The sequence below is a fragment of the Pan paniscus genome, chromosome 17, assembly GCF_029289425.2.
Source record: "Pan paniscus chromosome 17, NHGRI_mPanPan1-v2.0_pri, whole genome shotgun sequence".
NCBI lineage: Eukaryota > Metazoa > Chordata > Mammalia > Primates > Hominidae > Pan > Pan paniscus.
In genome coordinates this window covers 77894581-77911986 of record NC_073266.2, presented here as the reverse complement: position 1 = coordinate 77911986, position 17406 = coordinate 77894581, and the positions used below count along the sequence as shown (strand labels likewise).

The 17406-nt window shown below is 36.6% G+C and overlaps 1 protein-coding gene across 1 annotated transcript; it reads left to right on the top strand.

Annotated features, from left to right (window-relative positions):
* Positions 1-11612: 11612 nt before the first annotated feature.
* MC4R (melanocortin 4 receptor) lies at positions 11613-16343 on the top strand. The gene has a single exon (XM_003827262.6). The coding sequence runs from the start codon at positions 15057-15059 to the stop codon at positions 16053-16055; it is 999 nt and encodes a 332-aa protein (XP_003827310.1). The 5' UTR covers positions 11613-15056; the 3' UTR covers positions 16056-16343.
* The last annotated feature ends 1063 nt before the right edge of the window (positions 16344-17406 follow it).

The following is a 17406-nucleotide window of genomic DNA, read 5'->3' as shown; positions in this document are numbered from 1 at the left end:
GCACTTGAAGTAATTTGAGTAGACTTCATTCTTCCTTGCTACTAAATAGCTTGCTTGAAAAAAATATATGGGAGGCAGTAAGGACCCAATGTTCTGCAGTCTCCAGGTGCCTCACACACACGAACTCAGATGTGGTCATCTCTGACATCTCATACCTTGCGACAAACCAAAATGCTATCACCATTTTTTCTTCATCCAGGCAAACATCTGGCTTAAGGAATTATGGGCAATACCACCTTCTCTCTCCAGTGAAGGATACACAGTCAGACACATACCGAGCTCAAGCAAGAGAAGAAACATCACACATCCTTAACTTCCCTTTTGATATTTTAAAAAACAAATTGAACAGGTTCTTGCCAAACACAAATGCAACTTGAATACGAATAATTTATAAAAGAAAGTGCAAGATGTGTTTGTTAGATGTTGTAGGACATCTGATGGAGTCTCAAATCCACGAAATGGCAAAACTCACTATTTACAGGATATGACTTCACGCTTCTCTTTCCTATTATAAAAGATCAATTAAAGTGCAAAAAATGTGCATAATCTCTCATTTTTCAAGTCATAGGAAAATCCAAGAGACTTGTGTGTGCTATCGTACAAAACTATCAACTCTATTTCACCAGATGTACTCAAAAACAGTTGAAACAGCACAGGCATGGTCAGAGGCAGGCTATACAAGAAAATCCAAATTTATAAAATCAGGAATGGAGAAATACCAGGTTTTATTATAAATTTGTTATAGTTTTATCTATGTAGAGATTTACCTATAATGTCTAAGCACAGATTATTAACATAAATGTTGTAGTAGATAATGGCAGAAGACTCAATTAAAAACAAATGAAAATTTTGAAGTTTAGATTTATGAGAAAGCTTTGAGAATGTATTCACTGCACATAGAAACTTATGACTTTAAGTATATATTAGTTTTTTTGAATATTTACTGGAGGAAACTTAATAAAACAAGGCACCCTACCATAATGTCTTTCCCTACCAAGGCAAGACAAGATTTTAAATATCCTACTCTTCTTTTCCCACACCCCATATTTAAGGAAAATCCATCAAAGAGCAAGAACTAGGTTTTCTCAAAAGTGACTAATTGGTACAAAGACCACATCAGGTTCCTTACAAAGAAGGATTCATCTCCAGATTTTGATTACAAGACTCCATTTATATATAAGCAAATGAGCCCACTGGGTGGCTAATTGTAACCTACATGTTATTTAGTATAAAGTGATTAAACAGTGCCACTCTGAGCTAGCTGTGCTGAGAATAGAAGTTTAATGGTATGTGAAGTATCACTGAGTGTTCGCACATAAAGAGGAATTGCTTCAGTGCTTACATGGATAAGAAATTGGATTTCATAACCAAAAATATTTTTTAAAACTGCTCCCATAATCTAAGTGTGCCAAAAAAGGTGAATCCTGAAAAGAATATGCAATTCCCAGGTAAACTCCAGATAACTATTTAGCAGCATAAACATAGTTTTAGAAAAATATAAATAAATATAGCTACTTCTTGTATAATATTTACTCTGTGCAAGGCACAAGTCAAAGTGCTTCATACATATTAGCTCATTTAATTCTTACAGTAACCCTTTGATGCGATGATGATGATTATCCTAACGTTGTGGAGATGAAATTGAGACAATCACTTACATTTTTTTATACATACACACAGTTATTTTGACAGACCTAACTAGCAGTATGTTATTTTATTTTTAAGTGTTATCAGGATTACTGAGAATGTGCTAATCTAGTGGAAATTATATGTCTATATTTGTATGTCCGATTTTGATCAGTAATGGTACTGTGAATAAAACAGACACACACAAAAATCAGTGACCACACTGATTTCAGAAAACAAGAACCAAGAGTTTATGCAGAAAGGCTGATCTCTCCAAGGTACTGCTGATTGAAAGTTTATTCTCCTCAAAGTTTTTCCACCTTGCTCCTTTATTTAAGAGGTTTTCATTTGTGATATTCAGAGATAGTTGGACCTGGCTTGAGAATTTGGAGGATTAGATTACTGTTGCAGATTGATTTCATATACGAGTAAGTCAGATCTCTGAACTAATATGAGTGCAGTATAATTAAAGGGAGTGAAATATAGCTGGAATCACAGAAACAGTACTGTAATTCTAACTATCACATTCATTTGGAGTATGAACTGGGACAACTAACATAATTTCTTTGTTACTTAAAAATTTATTTTTAAAATAATAAAATTAGTCTAGAAAATCTTTAAACTCCTATCTAAATTAAAATTGTGTGAGTATAAATAAGTGGACATCAATAACATAGTTTTCATTTAACAAAATGAGAATGATCTTAGCAAAATCTTAGATAATATAGATCAATTATCTAAAGACAGAAACTACCAAAACTCACTCAAGAAAAAAATAAACTGAATCGTATGATGCATACATATTAAATACATTAAATTTATATTTAACTGCTTTCCAACAACAACAAAAACTCCAGACCCAGAAGTTTTTGCTGGTGAATTCTGCCAACATTTATGAAGAAATAATGTCAAACCTACAATGCAAGGACCAGTTTTTATTTAATAATAATAATAATAATGAATTATTATTATTATTATTGAGACAGAGTTTTACTCTTGTTGCCCAGCTGGAGTGCAATGGTGCGATCTTAGCTCACTGCAACATCTGGCTCCCAGGTTCAAGCGATTCTCCTGTCTCATCCTCCCAAGTAGCTGGAATTACAGGCATGCACCACCACGCCTAGCTAATTTTTTTTTTTTTTTTTTTTTTTTTAGTAGAGATGAGGTTTCCCCCTGTTACTCAGGCTGGTATTGAACTCCTGACCTCAAGTGATCCACCTGCCTTGGCCTCTCAAAGTGCTGGGATTACAGGTGTGAGCCACTGCACCCTGCCCAAGGACCAATTCTAAATGCAGTAACACCAAAAAAGTAAATATATAAGTGCAAGTCTAACAGAATGTGGGTAGAATCTGTATGATGTAAACTATAAAAGACTGATGAAAGATGCATGAAATTACAACCAAAAACTGAATCTTACTGTAGGTAAACTTCAAAATAAATTTTTAAAATATGATAAAGAAATATAGAAATTAGAAATTATAATTCATCCATCCAACAATCAATCAAGGTTGGAAAACTCTATTTTTCTCCTGTCTTTTCTTAATTTTGTAAAACACTGTGGATTACTGAAAACATCCTAAGAATAGTAACTGGTCCTTGACTTGGAAAAAGTCATACGCCTTTCAGGAGGACAGATATACAAGCAACAAATGACAAAAGAGTAATCATTATGGCACAGTCATGCAATAAAGTGCTGAGGAGAAGAGTTCAGGCAACATTTATTGTACTCTGCTGGGGTAGGGTAGTTGTGTGAGAGAACACTAAATGCTAAAGGCAAGAAACGAGTTGTCATTTGAGATGACATTATTCCAGGGTAAGGGAGGCAGGAGGGAATTACATAAACACTCTTTGTTCCTTATTTCCACTATTCTTGTACTCAAGATCCTGGGAGAAATGTTCAACAGTAGCATACTTATTCTTCCCCCAGGCTGCTTCCAGACAATAACTGTGCAGCAGGGATACCAAATCAGGTCTATCACAGGGAGACGCGGGACCCATCTGAAAGCCAGCTTTAGTTTGAGTGCTCCCCAGAAGTCATGCCAACCTTCCTTAGACTTTATAGGAGGTCTAGGACGCTTCCCTCCACCCTTTCTTCCCTCTCTCCACTCAGGGGCAAGTTCATTTCATGATTTGACAAGTTTTTTTTTTCTTTTAGCTTGTCCTGGCTCCTCATTTTCTTCTTCACCGTTATTTTATTAGTTAAATCTTACATGCTTAATCCCATTTTGGTATCCTCTTCTGAAAAAGACACGCACTAACACAGTGAGCCACTACGCCCTGCCCAAGGACCAGTTCTAAATGCAATAACACCAAAAGAGTAATATATAAGTACAAGTCTAACAGAATGTGGGTAGAATCTGTATGAAGTAAACTATAAAAGACTAGTGAAAGATGCATGAAATTACAACAACAAACTGAACCTTATTATACAACTCCATATTATACAACCACAAACTGAAAAGATATACACTCCTTTGCCTATTTTGTTTCTCACATTTGCCTCAAAAATACATGTGTTCCTCATTATTCTGTTTATAGTGCCCTGTTTCCTCCCATCCTAGTAGAAGCCGACCGTTTCCCCTACAGCATATATCTACTGCAACGAAAATATGTCTTCCTACTAGATCATTCCTTTTCTTTTCTTTGGAGATGAGGTCTGTCTCCGTTACCTGGGCTGGAGTGCAGTGGTGTGATCATAGCTCACTGCAGCCTCGAACCCCTGTGCTCAAGCAATCCTCCCACTCCAGTCTCCTGAGTAGCTGGGACTACAGGCACATGCCACCATGCTCAGCTGATTTTAATTTTTTTTTTTCAGACATGGGGTCTCACTATGTTGCTCAGGCTGGTCTCAAACTCCTGGCATCAAGTGATCCTCCAACCTCACCCTCCCAAAGTGGTGGAATTACAAGGGTGAGATACCATGTTCAGCCCCATACTAGATCATTCTTTTGACCTCTACATCTAGTTTTGCTAAATAGATATGTTCATTCAGAGATGGCAAAAACACTGCAAATTCAAAATTTCAAAAACTAAATGTGCTTTATCTCTTAATAAATTTCTCTTTCAATATTCTTTGACTGCATATAACAATCAGGATTCAATACAGAAAACAGATATATTCTCAGCATATCAAGTAGAAGGGGACTTTATACAGGAAATAAAGGTGCTTACAAATTTGGGGATGGTTGTAGACCTTCAACGATTTTATTTCATTCCAATTTTATAGCACCTGGGCTGTGATCTGCAGATCAGAAAGCTGCCATTGGTACTGCTATCCCTGATACATAAAGAGGGTAACCAGATACATAAAAGTGGAGTTGCCTAATGCCAAAGCCTACGTCTGCCAGAACCTGTTAGCCAGCTACCATGGCTGCAAGAAGATGACTTCTGCCTCACTTATTAACAAGTCTATGAAGACTGTATCTAACTGGGAAAAATTAATTCACATACAAAACTCAGGCTGCAAAGGACCCTAGGCAATATAGATTTTAGCTTTCTAAACTCCAAACTGAAACAGATCCAAATGGAGATTAAGAGAGCCAGCCTGTGTACCTGCTAACTTAATGGCACCAACATAACCAATTCGCCCAAGCCAAAAAGTAGAGGGTGTTGAAGAGTCCTTTCTCGTCCTCATTCAGTTGATGGATAAATAGTCTTGTTCTTACCTAAGCTGTTACTGGCTTACCTCAAGCCTTCACAAACTCTTATTTGGGCTTCTGAAATGGTATCTTGGTAGTGTCAAAGAGTATATTAACTCTTCACTTTTACCCTTCATAATTCCATGCAGTGCTTTTCCTAAAGTGTAAATGTTATATTCCTCCTTCAGTCTCAAGGCTGTTTATCCAAAAGGCAATGTAGGACGCATTCAAGGTTTGGAAGGAATGTCCTGGGCCCCTGGCACTCTGGCATGATGTGCAAAGCCTTAGATAACCTGTTGCTTGCTGACATCTCCACTCATTTCCTATGTCTCTTCTTTGTGTACTCCACCCATTCCAAAATATTTGCTATGCCCCAAATTTGAAATATCATATTATACAACCAGAATTTGTGGAAATTATTCCCTCTGCCTTGAATTCTAGCCCTCTTTACCTCTTTTACAGAGTTAAATGCTCCAATATTTATCTAAATAAATTCCCCCCCCAGTAATAATTTAAGACTCAGTTGAGCAGAGATTTCTTGAACTGATGGCTATTATATCACTGATCACGAATGTAGGAATTATTAGCTTACAACTAATTAGGCCTAGACTCCCTTGCAGCCTGAGTTCTGCATTAAGACTCCGCATTTTGATGGTATCTACACTGCAGTTCCTCCATGACAGAGCACATATATCTTGTTTGCCTTCATATTGGGAACATAGTAGGTGCTCAGTAAAATACTGGTTGATAGAAAGAGTGAAAGAAAAAAGGAAAATTAAGCCGACTGGAGAGGAGTTTAAAACAGCCATAGCAAAACTGCACAATGAATCTTGCTATAAGCTAAATAGGAAGGAAATACTGAAATGCTAAATTTTCTAAAATTTTAAGATAAAATCATATTTCATAGTGTCAAGTTTATAAACAAATTAGTAATATTTCATTAGGATTAAAGATATTTTAATAAAATTATGTGATCTTAGTGTTGTTTAATGTAAAATATTTAGAAACAAAGGAGTTATATAATTAATTCCTTAGAGAACCATAGTTATTTTATATTAAAAATAATAAATATGGGCTTCAACAAAAGTATTTTATCATATTTTATATAATTTTTCTCTAAAATATATGTTAAAAATCATAATGAGAAAAATTGTGTTTATCTTATAATGGGGTATAAAATGTTCATATGTTAAGTATCAGTACCTAATTATATACATTTTACTGGGACATTCTATATATGGACAGCAATTATGCAAACTAGGAGACATGTAAGCATCAGCCTATAGACATAGGAGCTACATTTTAATAAATTAGGATTATATTTCATAAGGTAATTATTACCCATTTTTAAGTGAGCAGAATTTTTATAGTCAGAATAATTTGGTCAATGTTTCCCAAATTGTGATTCAGTGAATATAAATTCCAAATTATAGTTACATTTAGTTCTGCTGTAACATAATATATATGTTCCTTAAAAATCAGTGTGCTATGAAAAATCATGCAAAAAGTAAAAATAAAAACAACAGAGCTTATGGAAAAAATGGCACTAGGCACATAAAACTCAAAAACTTTATCAGTGATACATTTACAAAAAAGAACCCTGACTGAACCAGACTTGCATCCCAGGGATGAAGCCCACTTGATCATGGTGGATAAGCTTTTTGATGTGCTGCTGGATTCGGTTTGCCAGTATTTTACTGAGGATTTTTGCATCAATGTTCATCAAGGATATTGGTCTAAAATTCTCTTTTTTGGTTGTGTCTCTGCCCGGCTTTGGTATCAGAATGATGCTGGCCTCATAAAATGAGTTAGGGAGGATTCCCTCTTTTTCTATTGATTATAATAGTTTCAGAAGGAATGGTACCAGTTCCTCCTTGTACCTCTGGTAGAATTCAGCTGTGAATCCATCTGGTCCTGGACTCTTTTTGGTTGGTAAACTATTGATTATTGCCACAATTTCAGCTCCTGTTATTGGTCTATTCAGAGATTCAACTTCTTCCTGGTTTAGTCTTGGGAGAGTGTATGTGTCGAGGAATGTATCCATTTCTTCTAGATTTTCTAGTTTATTTGCGTAGAGGTGTTTGTAGTATTCTCTGATGGTAGTTTGTATTTCTGTGGGATCGGTGGTGATATCCCCTTTATCATTTTTTATTGTGTCTATTTGATACTACAAGGCTACAGTAACCAAAACAGCATGGTACTGGTACCAAAACAGAGATATAGATCAATGGAACAGAACAGAGCCCTCAGAAATAACGCCGCATACCTACAACTATCTGATCTTTGACAAACCTGAGAAAAACAAGCAATGGGGAAAGGATTCCCTATTTAATAAATGGTGCTGGGAAAACTGGCTAGCCATATGTAGAAAGCTGAAACTGGATCCCTTCCTTACACCTCATACAAAAATCAATTCAAGATGGATTAAAGATTTAAACGTTAGACCTAAAACCATAAAAACCCTAGAAGAAAACCTAGGCATTACCATTCAGGACATAGGCGTGGGCAAGGACTTCATGTCCAAAACACCAAAAGCAATGGCAACAAAAGCCAAAATTGACAAATGGGATCTAATTAAACTAAAGAGCTTCTGCACAGCAAAAGAAACTACCATCAGAGTGAACAGGCAACCTACAACATGGGAGAAAATTTTCGCAACCTACTCATCTGACAAAGGGCTAATATCCAGAATCTACAATGAACTCAAACAAATTTACAAGAAAAAAACAAACAACCCCATCAAAAAGTGGGCGAAGGACATGAACAGACCCTTCTCAAAAGAAGACATTTATGCAGCAAAAAAAATATGAAAAAATGCTCATCATCACTGGCCATCAGAGAAATGCAAATCAAAACCACTATGAGATATCATCTCACACCAGTTAGAATGGCAATCATTAAAAAGTCAGGAAACAACAGGTGCTGGAGAGGATGTGGAGAAATAGGAACACTCTTACACTGTTGGTGGGACTGTAAACTAGTTCAGCCATTGTGGAAGTCAGTGTGGCGATTCCTCAGGGATCTAGAACTAGAAATACCATTTGACCCAGCCATCCCATTACTGGGTATATACCCAAAGGACTATAAATCATGCTGCTATAAAGACACATGCACACGTATGTTTATTGTGGCATTATTCACAATAGCAAAGACTTGGAACCAACCCAAATGTCCAACAATGATAGACTGGATTAAGAAAATGTGGCACATATACACCATGGAATACTATGCAGCCATAAAAAATGATGAGTTCATGTCCTTTGTAGGGACATGGATGAAATTGGAAACCATCATTCTCAGTAAACTATCGCAAGAACAAAAAACCAAACACCGCATATTCTCACTCATAGGTGGGAATTGAACAATGAGATCACATGGACACAGGAAGGGGAATATCACACTGTGGGGACTGTGGTGGGGTGGGGGGAGGGGGGAGGGATAGCATTGGGAGATATACCTAATGCTAGATGACGAGTTAGTGGGTGCAGCGCACCAGCATGGCACATGTATACATATGTAACTAACCTGCACAATGTGCACATGTACCCTAAAACTTAAAGTATAATTAAAAAAACAAACAAACAAAAAAAAACAAAACAAAAAACAAAAAACAAAAAAGAACCCAATAAAACCAGGCCCATTGTCTTATAGTTAAAACAGGAGCATGCCTAATAGTTAAAAATACATCAACCTGCAATACATACAGCACTTAAAAAAAAATCTGCAGTTAGCTTGTGGAAGTCAGTTTCAGAAGGGTTGTAGCTTATGAGTTATAAAGTGATAGAAGGATGATTATGTAAATTCTCACAAGAAATTCTAACACCACTTGTGGATGGCTGTGCCTCCTGACACTCAGTGAGCTCTATTGTTTGAGGTGTGTGTGTTTTGCATGCTCCCGTGTCTTGGTTCAACCAGATGCACTTTTCCCCATTCACCTACTGTCTCTCTTAGACAAAACTGTGCAAAAATACACAATTTATCCTATGCCCAAAATGTTCCCTGATATATGAATTAAGTTTGGAACAAATTTACATTTCAAAACAAGCATTATAACAGAAATGAGTGTAATAGGTACTTGAAAATAAAAGTGGAAGAAGGAGGGTTCTATGTTCCAACAAGTTCAAGAAATATGGGGGTTAAGCAATGTTTATTCTTGTATTAGGCAATTTCTGAAACTTTGTTTGCTGATGTAAACTCTGAAACTTCAAGAGGGCAATGAGTTTGCAAAATTTTAAAAATTATTTGACATTAGAGCATTCCCTTTCATTAATATTTTGTGGTGGAAAAACTCTTAACAACTAAAAACAGTGTTCCATGTAGCATAGTTTGGTAAACATTCTTCTATATTAATGTTTCACATTTATTGTTATAAAATGTAAAACAAGATTTTTCTCTCAGAACAGAAATAAATTATGCTCTAATTCAATTTTGTGAGGATTACAAAAGAAATCTGAAATAAATTTTCAAAAATACTATCAATGTGTCTAATATTACTGGTTGTATTTCTTCTGGCTCGTAGAGAAATATGAACCATGACAGGCAAATAAAATACCATATTCGAGATCATCTTTTCAGCACAATTAACCTCACAATTACACCCAGTGATTAAATTTTTGATGTTGAGGGTATGTAATTTTCTGGGACTTCAGTGTGATCCTTTTGTTCATAAATAAAACATTTTTATGGGAAAAAAATTTTAAGGGAGTAATTAATTTTGTTCATTATTACTAATTTCACCTATTATTTCTAAATTAACATTTTTATTTTATTCAAATTTTTAACCAGTTCTTTTATTCTGTTTTTATATGCAATGTTTATATAGGATTTAGAATAAGTATGAAATAACTATTTGATCATTTATTAGATAGTCTGTCAAGGAAGAAAATTGCCATAGATGAATCTAATATAATTTAATCTTTTTTCAGATAAAAGGCAATAGATGGAAGATGAGAGTGGAAATGAGAGCATCAGGATGATTGAAAATTCTCTCATCAGTTAAAACAACTAGAGCACTTGCAAAGCTTGTCAGGATTAACACTTTCAGAACTCTGAAAATTGACCAATACTTCAAATAACCCAAGGTAAATTTATTCAGGAAAGTGGCTAAATTGAAGTAAGAAGAGTGAAACTTGCAGGATTTTAACTAGACACATTTTCCCATTCCCAACTCACCAGCTCTGCAGTAGCTTTGACAACTAACATCCTATAAAAATGTTTAAAAGCAGCAGCCTAGCAGGAAATGGAGGGTGCAAAATGGGGTTGGATCTTCTTCAAAGCTCCATTCCTGTTACCAGAGATGCCATCATTATTTTGACCTATCTGTTGGTTTCCTGACAAACTCTACTTGCAGGGATTTCTTATTTGACCTAACTCAGAACTCACCCATGGAGAACAGTCTTTTCCTCAGGGACATTTGTTGGAAACAATCAGAACAACTGCTTAACATCATGGCTGCCTAAGGCAATGGATAGAAGTTGGCGAAAAAAATCAGCTATTCAAAAAGCTTATAAGAGAAAGCTCAAGAAAATGAGATGTCCATAGGAATTTATTAAAACTCTAATATATTCCTGAGAATCTAGAAAGCCGTACATACATGCAGGACTGTGCTTATGATCAGAAACAACAACAACAACAACAAAAACTAAGAAGGCTTTGAGTTCTCACCTCTGGCTGACCTTTGTGGCTGTGTGTAAGCAGAAGGTAAGGCCAAGGCAGAGTTGCCCAGTGCCTGGCTAAGTGTCAAAGGCATGCCCACCATGGACACAGAGTCTCTCAGCAATGACTAGGGGAGATGTTAGTTCCTGACATCTAAGGAAATCTCTGTCCACTTATCAGCTGACCAATCAGCTATCAGAGCAGAGACCTCATTGATTATACAAGACAAAGAATACACACTTTTTAGAATTATTTAAGAAAAATTACTGAACAACAACAATAACAAACAACAACAACAACAAACCCTGGGTAAGAGAGAAAATCTGATTTTCAGGGTTGCTGGATTGTGTTATTCAAAATTCCCCGTTTTTAACAAAAATGAATAAATAAAATGCAGGCAAATAAATAAGAAAATATAGCCCATACACATTAGGAAAAGGAAGTCAGCAGAAATTATTCCTGGGGAAGTCTAGATGTTGCACTTAATATATAAAGCCTTTAAATCAGTTCAAACATGTTCAAATGATTAGCGAAAACTATATCTAAAAATTAAAGGAAATTATGAGAACAATTTCTCATCAAACAGAAGATATCAAAATATAAGTGTAAACTTTAATAACCATGGGTTAGGCAATCCTTTTTTAAATATGATCCCAAAAGCTCAGGCAACCAAAAAAATTTGATAAATTTAACATCATCGTAATTAAAAGGTCTGTGGTTTCAAGAACACTATCAATAATTGAAATGGCAAAAGTACCCAGAATATGTAAAGAGCCACTACAACTCAATAATTTAAAAAAATCCAATTAAAAATGAGCAAAGGATTTGAATAGGCATTTCTCCAAAGATTATTACACAAGTAACTGGTAAGGATGTAAAATCATCTTCAGTATCATTAGGCATTAGGGAAATGAAAATCAAAAGTATAATGAGAGTTCACTTCATATCCTTATGATGGCTAAAATAAAAAAGATGGACAATAGCAAGTGCTAGCAAGAATGTGAAGAGATTTGAACCCTCATACATTGCTAACTGGAAATGTCAAATGGTGTAGCCACTTCAGAAAACAGTTTGGCAGTTCCTCAAAACAAGAAACAGAGTTATCATATGATTCAGCAATTCCATTCCTGGTTGTGTATCCAAAAGAATTGAAATCATCTGTCACATAAGAATTTGTCCATAAATATTCCTAGCAGCATAATTCGTGATAGCCAAAACTGGAAATAACCCAAATGTTCCTCAACTGATGAATACATTTAAAAATATAATGTATACAGCCAGGTGCAGTGGCTCATGCCTGTAATCCCAGCACTTTGGGAGGCCGAGGCGGGCGGATCATGAGGTCAGGAGATCGAGACCACGGTGAAACCCCATCTCTACTAAAAATACAAAAAATTAGCAAGGTGCGGTGGCGGGCACCTGTAGTCCCAGCTACTTGGGAGGCTGAGGCAGGAGAATGGTGTGAACCCAGGAGGCGGAGCTTGCAGTGAGCTGAGATTGCACCACTGCACTCCAGCCTGGGTGACAGAGCAAGACTCCATCTCAAAAAAAAAAAATAATATATATATATATATATTACATATATATATACAAATATATATATACATTTATGTATATATATATAAATGTATACATACAATGGAATATTACTCAGCCATAAAAACTAATCAAAACTGGGCACAGTGGCTCATGCCTGTAATCTCAGCACTTGGAGAAACCGAGATGGGCATATCGTTTGAGCCCAAGAGTTTGAGACCAGCCTGGACAACATAATGAGATTCAATCTCTACAAAATTTTTTTTAAAAGCTAGCTGGGTGTGGAGGTACACTTAGTTCCAGCTACTCAGGAGGCTGAAGTAGGAGGATCACTTGAACCTAGTGAGCCACGATCATGCCACTGCACTCCAGCCTGGGTGACAGAGCAAGATCCTGTTTCAATTTTTAAAAAATCAAATTCTGATTCACATTATAGTGTAAGCAAACCTTGAAAATATTATGCTACATGAAAACAGTGAGCCACAAAAGGCCACATATTGCATTATTTCAATCATATAAAATGTCTAAAATAGGCACATTGATAGAGACAGAAAGTAGATTAGCAGTTTCTAGAGGATAAGGAAAGGGTAAAATGGGGAGCAACTGCTAACGGGATAATGAAAATGTTTTAGAAATAGAAAGTGATGATTATGGCACAACTCTGTGAATATATTCCCCAAAAAAATCCATTTAATTACTAAAGAGGTGATTTTTTTTGATATGTGAATTATATGTCAATTCTTAAAAAGAGAAAAAATAAGGCAAGAAGAAGGTAAGATTTCCAGCTCATGATGTTCAGGAAAGCCCATTCCAGCATTTTACAATATACAGATGATTAGGCATTCAGAAATACAGGGGAAGGGAGTTGGAGGTGTGAGTTCTGCTCTGTGCAATCATTCAAGAGACAGGCTCCTTTCATGATATGGTCCTGCCACCTGTAACATGCGATTTCAAAGACAGGAGAGAAAACTTGTGTAAAATTATGAAAGAGCTAATGCGATGAGCCTCACTGTCAACATGCCATTAGCTAGAATTTAGTCATAAGGTCCTACCCAATTCCAAAGGTGGATGGAAGACGTTAATTTATCTCAATGCTCAGGAACAATACTTAGTATTGTCTCTGTCACAAAAGGAAAGAGGATACATTCCCAACCTAAGTAATTGAGATTCAGAATTAACCCTGAAATAAGCAGCTACAAACTATAGAGCACTAAAACCAAAAATAATCATAGAAGAAAAGAATATACAAAATTTTGTATAATCTGTTGTTCAATTAATTTGGAAAGTAACTTTGCTGCCATCTTTCAAACCACCTTAAGCAAAATATTCAGAAACTTCAATAAATAACTAGTATCACCAGTCTTGGCTTGATAAGTAAAGTTACTAGGTATTTGTCGGTTCAACTTACAATACGTTAAACTATGGAGGTTTAAAAAAAAGTTGCTTAAAAAAAAACAGAATGCAGCTTATTATTTTCCTGAGTTCAGTGTAAGCATAGTTACATTAATGCCGTATGAGTTTAAAATATTGTAAATAAAAAGCACCTTTTTTCAGCTATAACACAAACCCTTCAATAGAGAAATATGGGATATTAGTGCACTAAAATCAACCCCTTTTGAACCCATTCATAATTTATAGCTACCTACATAGTTCTTCCAGCCATACCATGTCTATCTGTATCATTAAATATCCAGGTATTTTAATTGAACCACTACTGGCTGGGTTCTTAATAAAAACAAAAAATTAAGAGGGTAAATAAATTCAGTATCCTAGCCAAAAAGCAGAGTATCTGTTTCAGGAACATAGGACAGTATACTTTCCATTTCATTTTACACACACACATGATGTCTTTTACATAAGAATGAACCTGGCTGCCTCAAGATAGCTTGTTTTGATATCACAGAATGGCCTCTAGGGATCAAGTTGTTTCCCTTGAAAACTTAAAAAGGGAAATTCAGTCTCTCTTATCCGGCTTGCTTCTCGACTTCAGACTTCAGGAGCTTCTGCATCTGAATCTGTGTCACCCTGCAATTTGTGTCTCTGAAACATAATCCTGTCTCACAGACTCCCGTTGCATTGGGATTGGTCAGAAGGAAGCGGAGGAGGAGCCACCGTGAACATGTTTTTTTTCTCTCCACACATCATAAAAATCAGCAGCTGGCGCCTACAGCCCCTAACACTCAAAGCAACGCTCAGGCTGGAAACAGAAGCTTCCGAGAGGCAGCCGATGTGAGCATGTGCGCACAGATTCGTCTCCCAATGGCATGGCAGCTTCTAGGAAAATTATTTTGAACAGACTTGAATGCATAAGATTAAAGTTAAAGCAGAAGTGAGAACAAGAAAGCAAAGAGCAGACTCTTTCAACTGAGAATGAATATTTTGAAGCCCAAGATTTTAAAGTGATGATGATTAGAGTCGTACCTAAAAGAGACTAAAAACTCCATGTCAAGCTCTGGACTTGTGACATTTACTCACAGCAGGCATGGCAATTTTAGCCTCACAACTTTCAGACAGATAACGACTTGGAGTAAATAACTGAGACGACTCCCTGACCCAGGAGGTTAAATCAATTCAGGGGGACACTGGAATTCTCCTGCCAGCATGGTGAACTCCACCCACCGTGGGATGCACACTTCTCTGCACCTCTGGAACCGCAGCAGTTACAGACTGCACAGCAATGCCAGTGAGTCCCTTGGAAAAGGCTACTCTGATGGAGGGTGCTACGAGCAACTTTTTGTCTCTCCTGAGGTGTTTGTGACTCTGGGTGTCATCAGCTTGTTGGAGAATATCTTAGTGATTGTGGCAATAGCCAAGAACAAGAATCTGCATTCACCCATGTACTTTTTCATCTGCAGCCTGGCTGTGGCTGATATGCTGGTGAGCGTTTCAAATGGATCAGAAACCATTGTCATCACCCTATTAAACAGTACAGATACGGATGCACAGAGTTTCACAGTGAATATTGATAATGTCATTGACTCGGTGATCTGTAGCTCCTTGCTTGCATCCATTTGCAGCCTGCTTTCAATTGCAGTGGACAGGTACTTTACTATCTTCTATGCTCTCCAGTACCATAACATTATGACAGTTAAGAGGGTTGGGATCATCATAAGTTGTATCTGGGCAGCTTGCACGGTTTCAGGCATTTTGTTCATCATTTACTCAGATAGTAGTGCTGTCATCATCTGCCTCATCACCATGTTCTTCACCATGCTGGCTCTCATGGCTTCTCTCTATGTCCACATGTTCCTGATGGCCAGGCTTCACATTAAGAGGATTGCTGTCCTCCCCGGCACTGGTGCCATCCGCCAAGGTGCCAATATGAAGGGAGCGATTACCTTGACCATCCTGATTGGCGTCTTTGTTGTCTGCTGGGCCCCATTCTTCCTCCACTTAATATTCTACATCTCTTGTCCTCAGAATCCATATTGTGTGTGCTTCATGTCTCACTTTAACTTGTATCTCATACTGATCATGTGTAATTCAATCATCGATCCTCTGATTTATGCACTCCGGAGTCAAGAACTGAGGAAAACCTTCAAAGAGATCATCTGTTGCTATCCCCTGGGAGGCCTTTGTGACTTGTCTAGCAGATATTAAATGGGGACAGAGCACGCAATATAGGAACATGCATAAGAGACTTTTTCATTCTTACCCTACCTGAATATTGTACTTCTGCAACAGCTTTCTCTTCTATGTAGGGTACTGGTTGAGAATATCCATTGTGTAAATTTAAGCCTATGATTTTTAATGAGAAAAAATGCCCAGTCTCTGTATTATTTCCAATGTCATGCTACTTTTTGGCCATAAAATATGAATCTATGTTATAGGTTGTAGGCACTGTGGATTTACAAAAAGAAAAGTCCTTATTAAAAGCTTAACAATGTCTCTTTCGTGTTATTCATAAGCATTGGACACTTTGCGTGCTTTCGTAACATAGAAATCAGAGCCTCATTAAATATATTCTAATAAATGCTTTATTATATTATACTATCCACCATTGAAATGTAGAGAGTTCATTCTAGCAGTTAAGGGAAAATATTTAAAGAATAGATGTATAATCATTTTTAAAGATATCATCACTGAAATTTCAAGTAATTTAATTAAAGGTTTGTTCATCCTCCCTGTGCAGAAGTAGAAATGAAACTCCTCTAGAGAGAAAAACAGGTGCTGAAGAAAGAGAGATGCTGAGTTAGAAAACTATGTGTACTTCTCAGACACAGAAAGATTCATCTCCCTTAGCAAACAGGCTATTTCACACAGGCAATTCGGTTTGGGGTGGGTGGGAAAAGGCAGCTATAGGGATGAAAGTGTCCTGGAAAACCTAAGTTGCCACGTCAAGCTAAATTTCCTGTTACCAAATTATCCCTAAACAATATTAATAAAACAGAGAATGGGGATTTATGCCCCCCTTTAAACAAGGATTCAGGGTCTGCTGAAGTGTCCAGAAAAGGTAATATTGTACTGAGAGATTTAGCTTCCTGTTTCTAGAGAAGTACAGGACTGACATCGCATTCTTTCTCATTTCACATGAAAATGACTTGCTGTTTACTTATTGCTGATTTTTTGAACTGGAGTACAAATGTTGATTATCAAGGATTTTAAACTTCAAAACCAAATTCATAGCAGAAGTGTTTTCTGGCAATATTTGTAAATAACTAAAATAAAGGTATCTGTGATGCTGGTACATTTTAAGCAGGAAGGGAGGCACCCACCAAACCCCAGAGGATGGCACGCAATAAACTAGCCTTCCACAGCCACTTCTTGAAGAGTAAAATGTTTTGCTCCAAAATAATCCTACAGATTTGGCCACTGAGCAATAAAATTTGTACTGTACTTTCTAATCTGTGTGTAATTTAAAATAAAGCAAAAGAATATATTAGGTTGAGGATTACCAGTAAACTATCTTAGGATTTATAGGGTCTTCAAATGCTCATGGGCAGAGGCCATA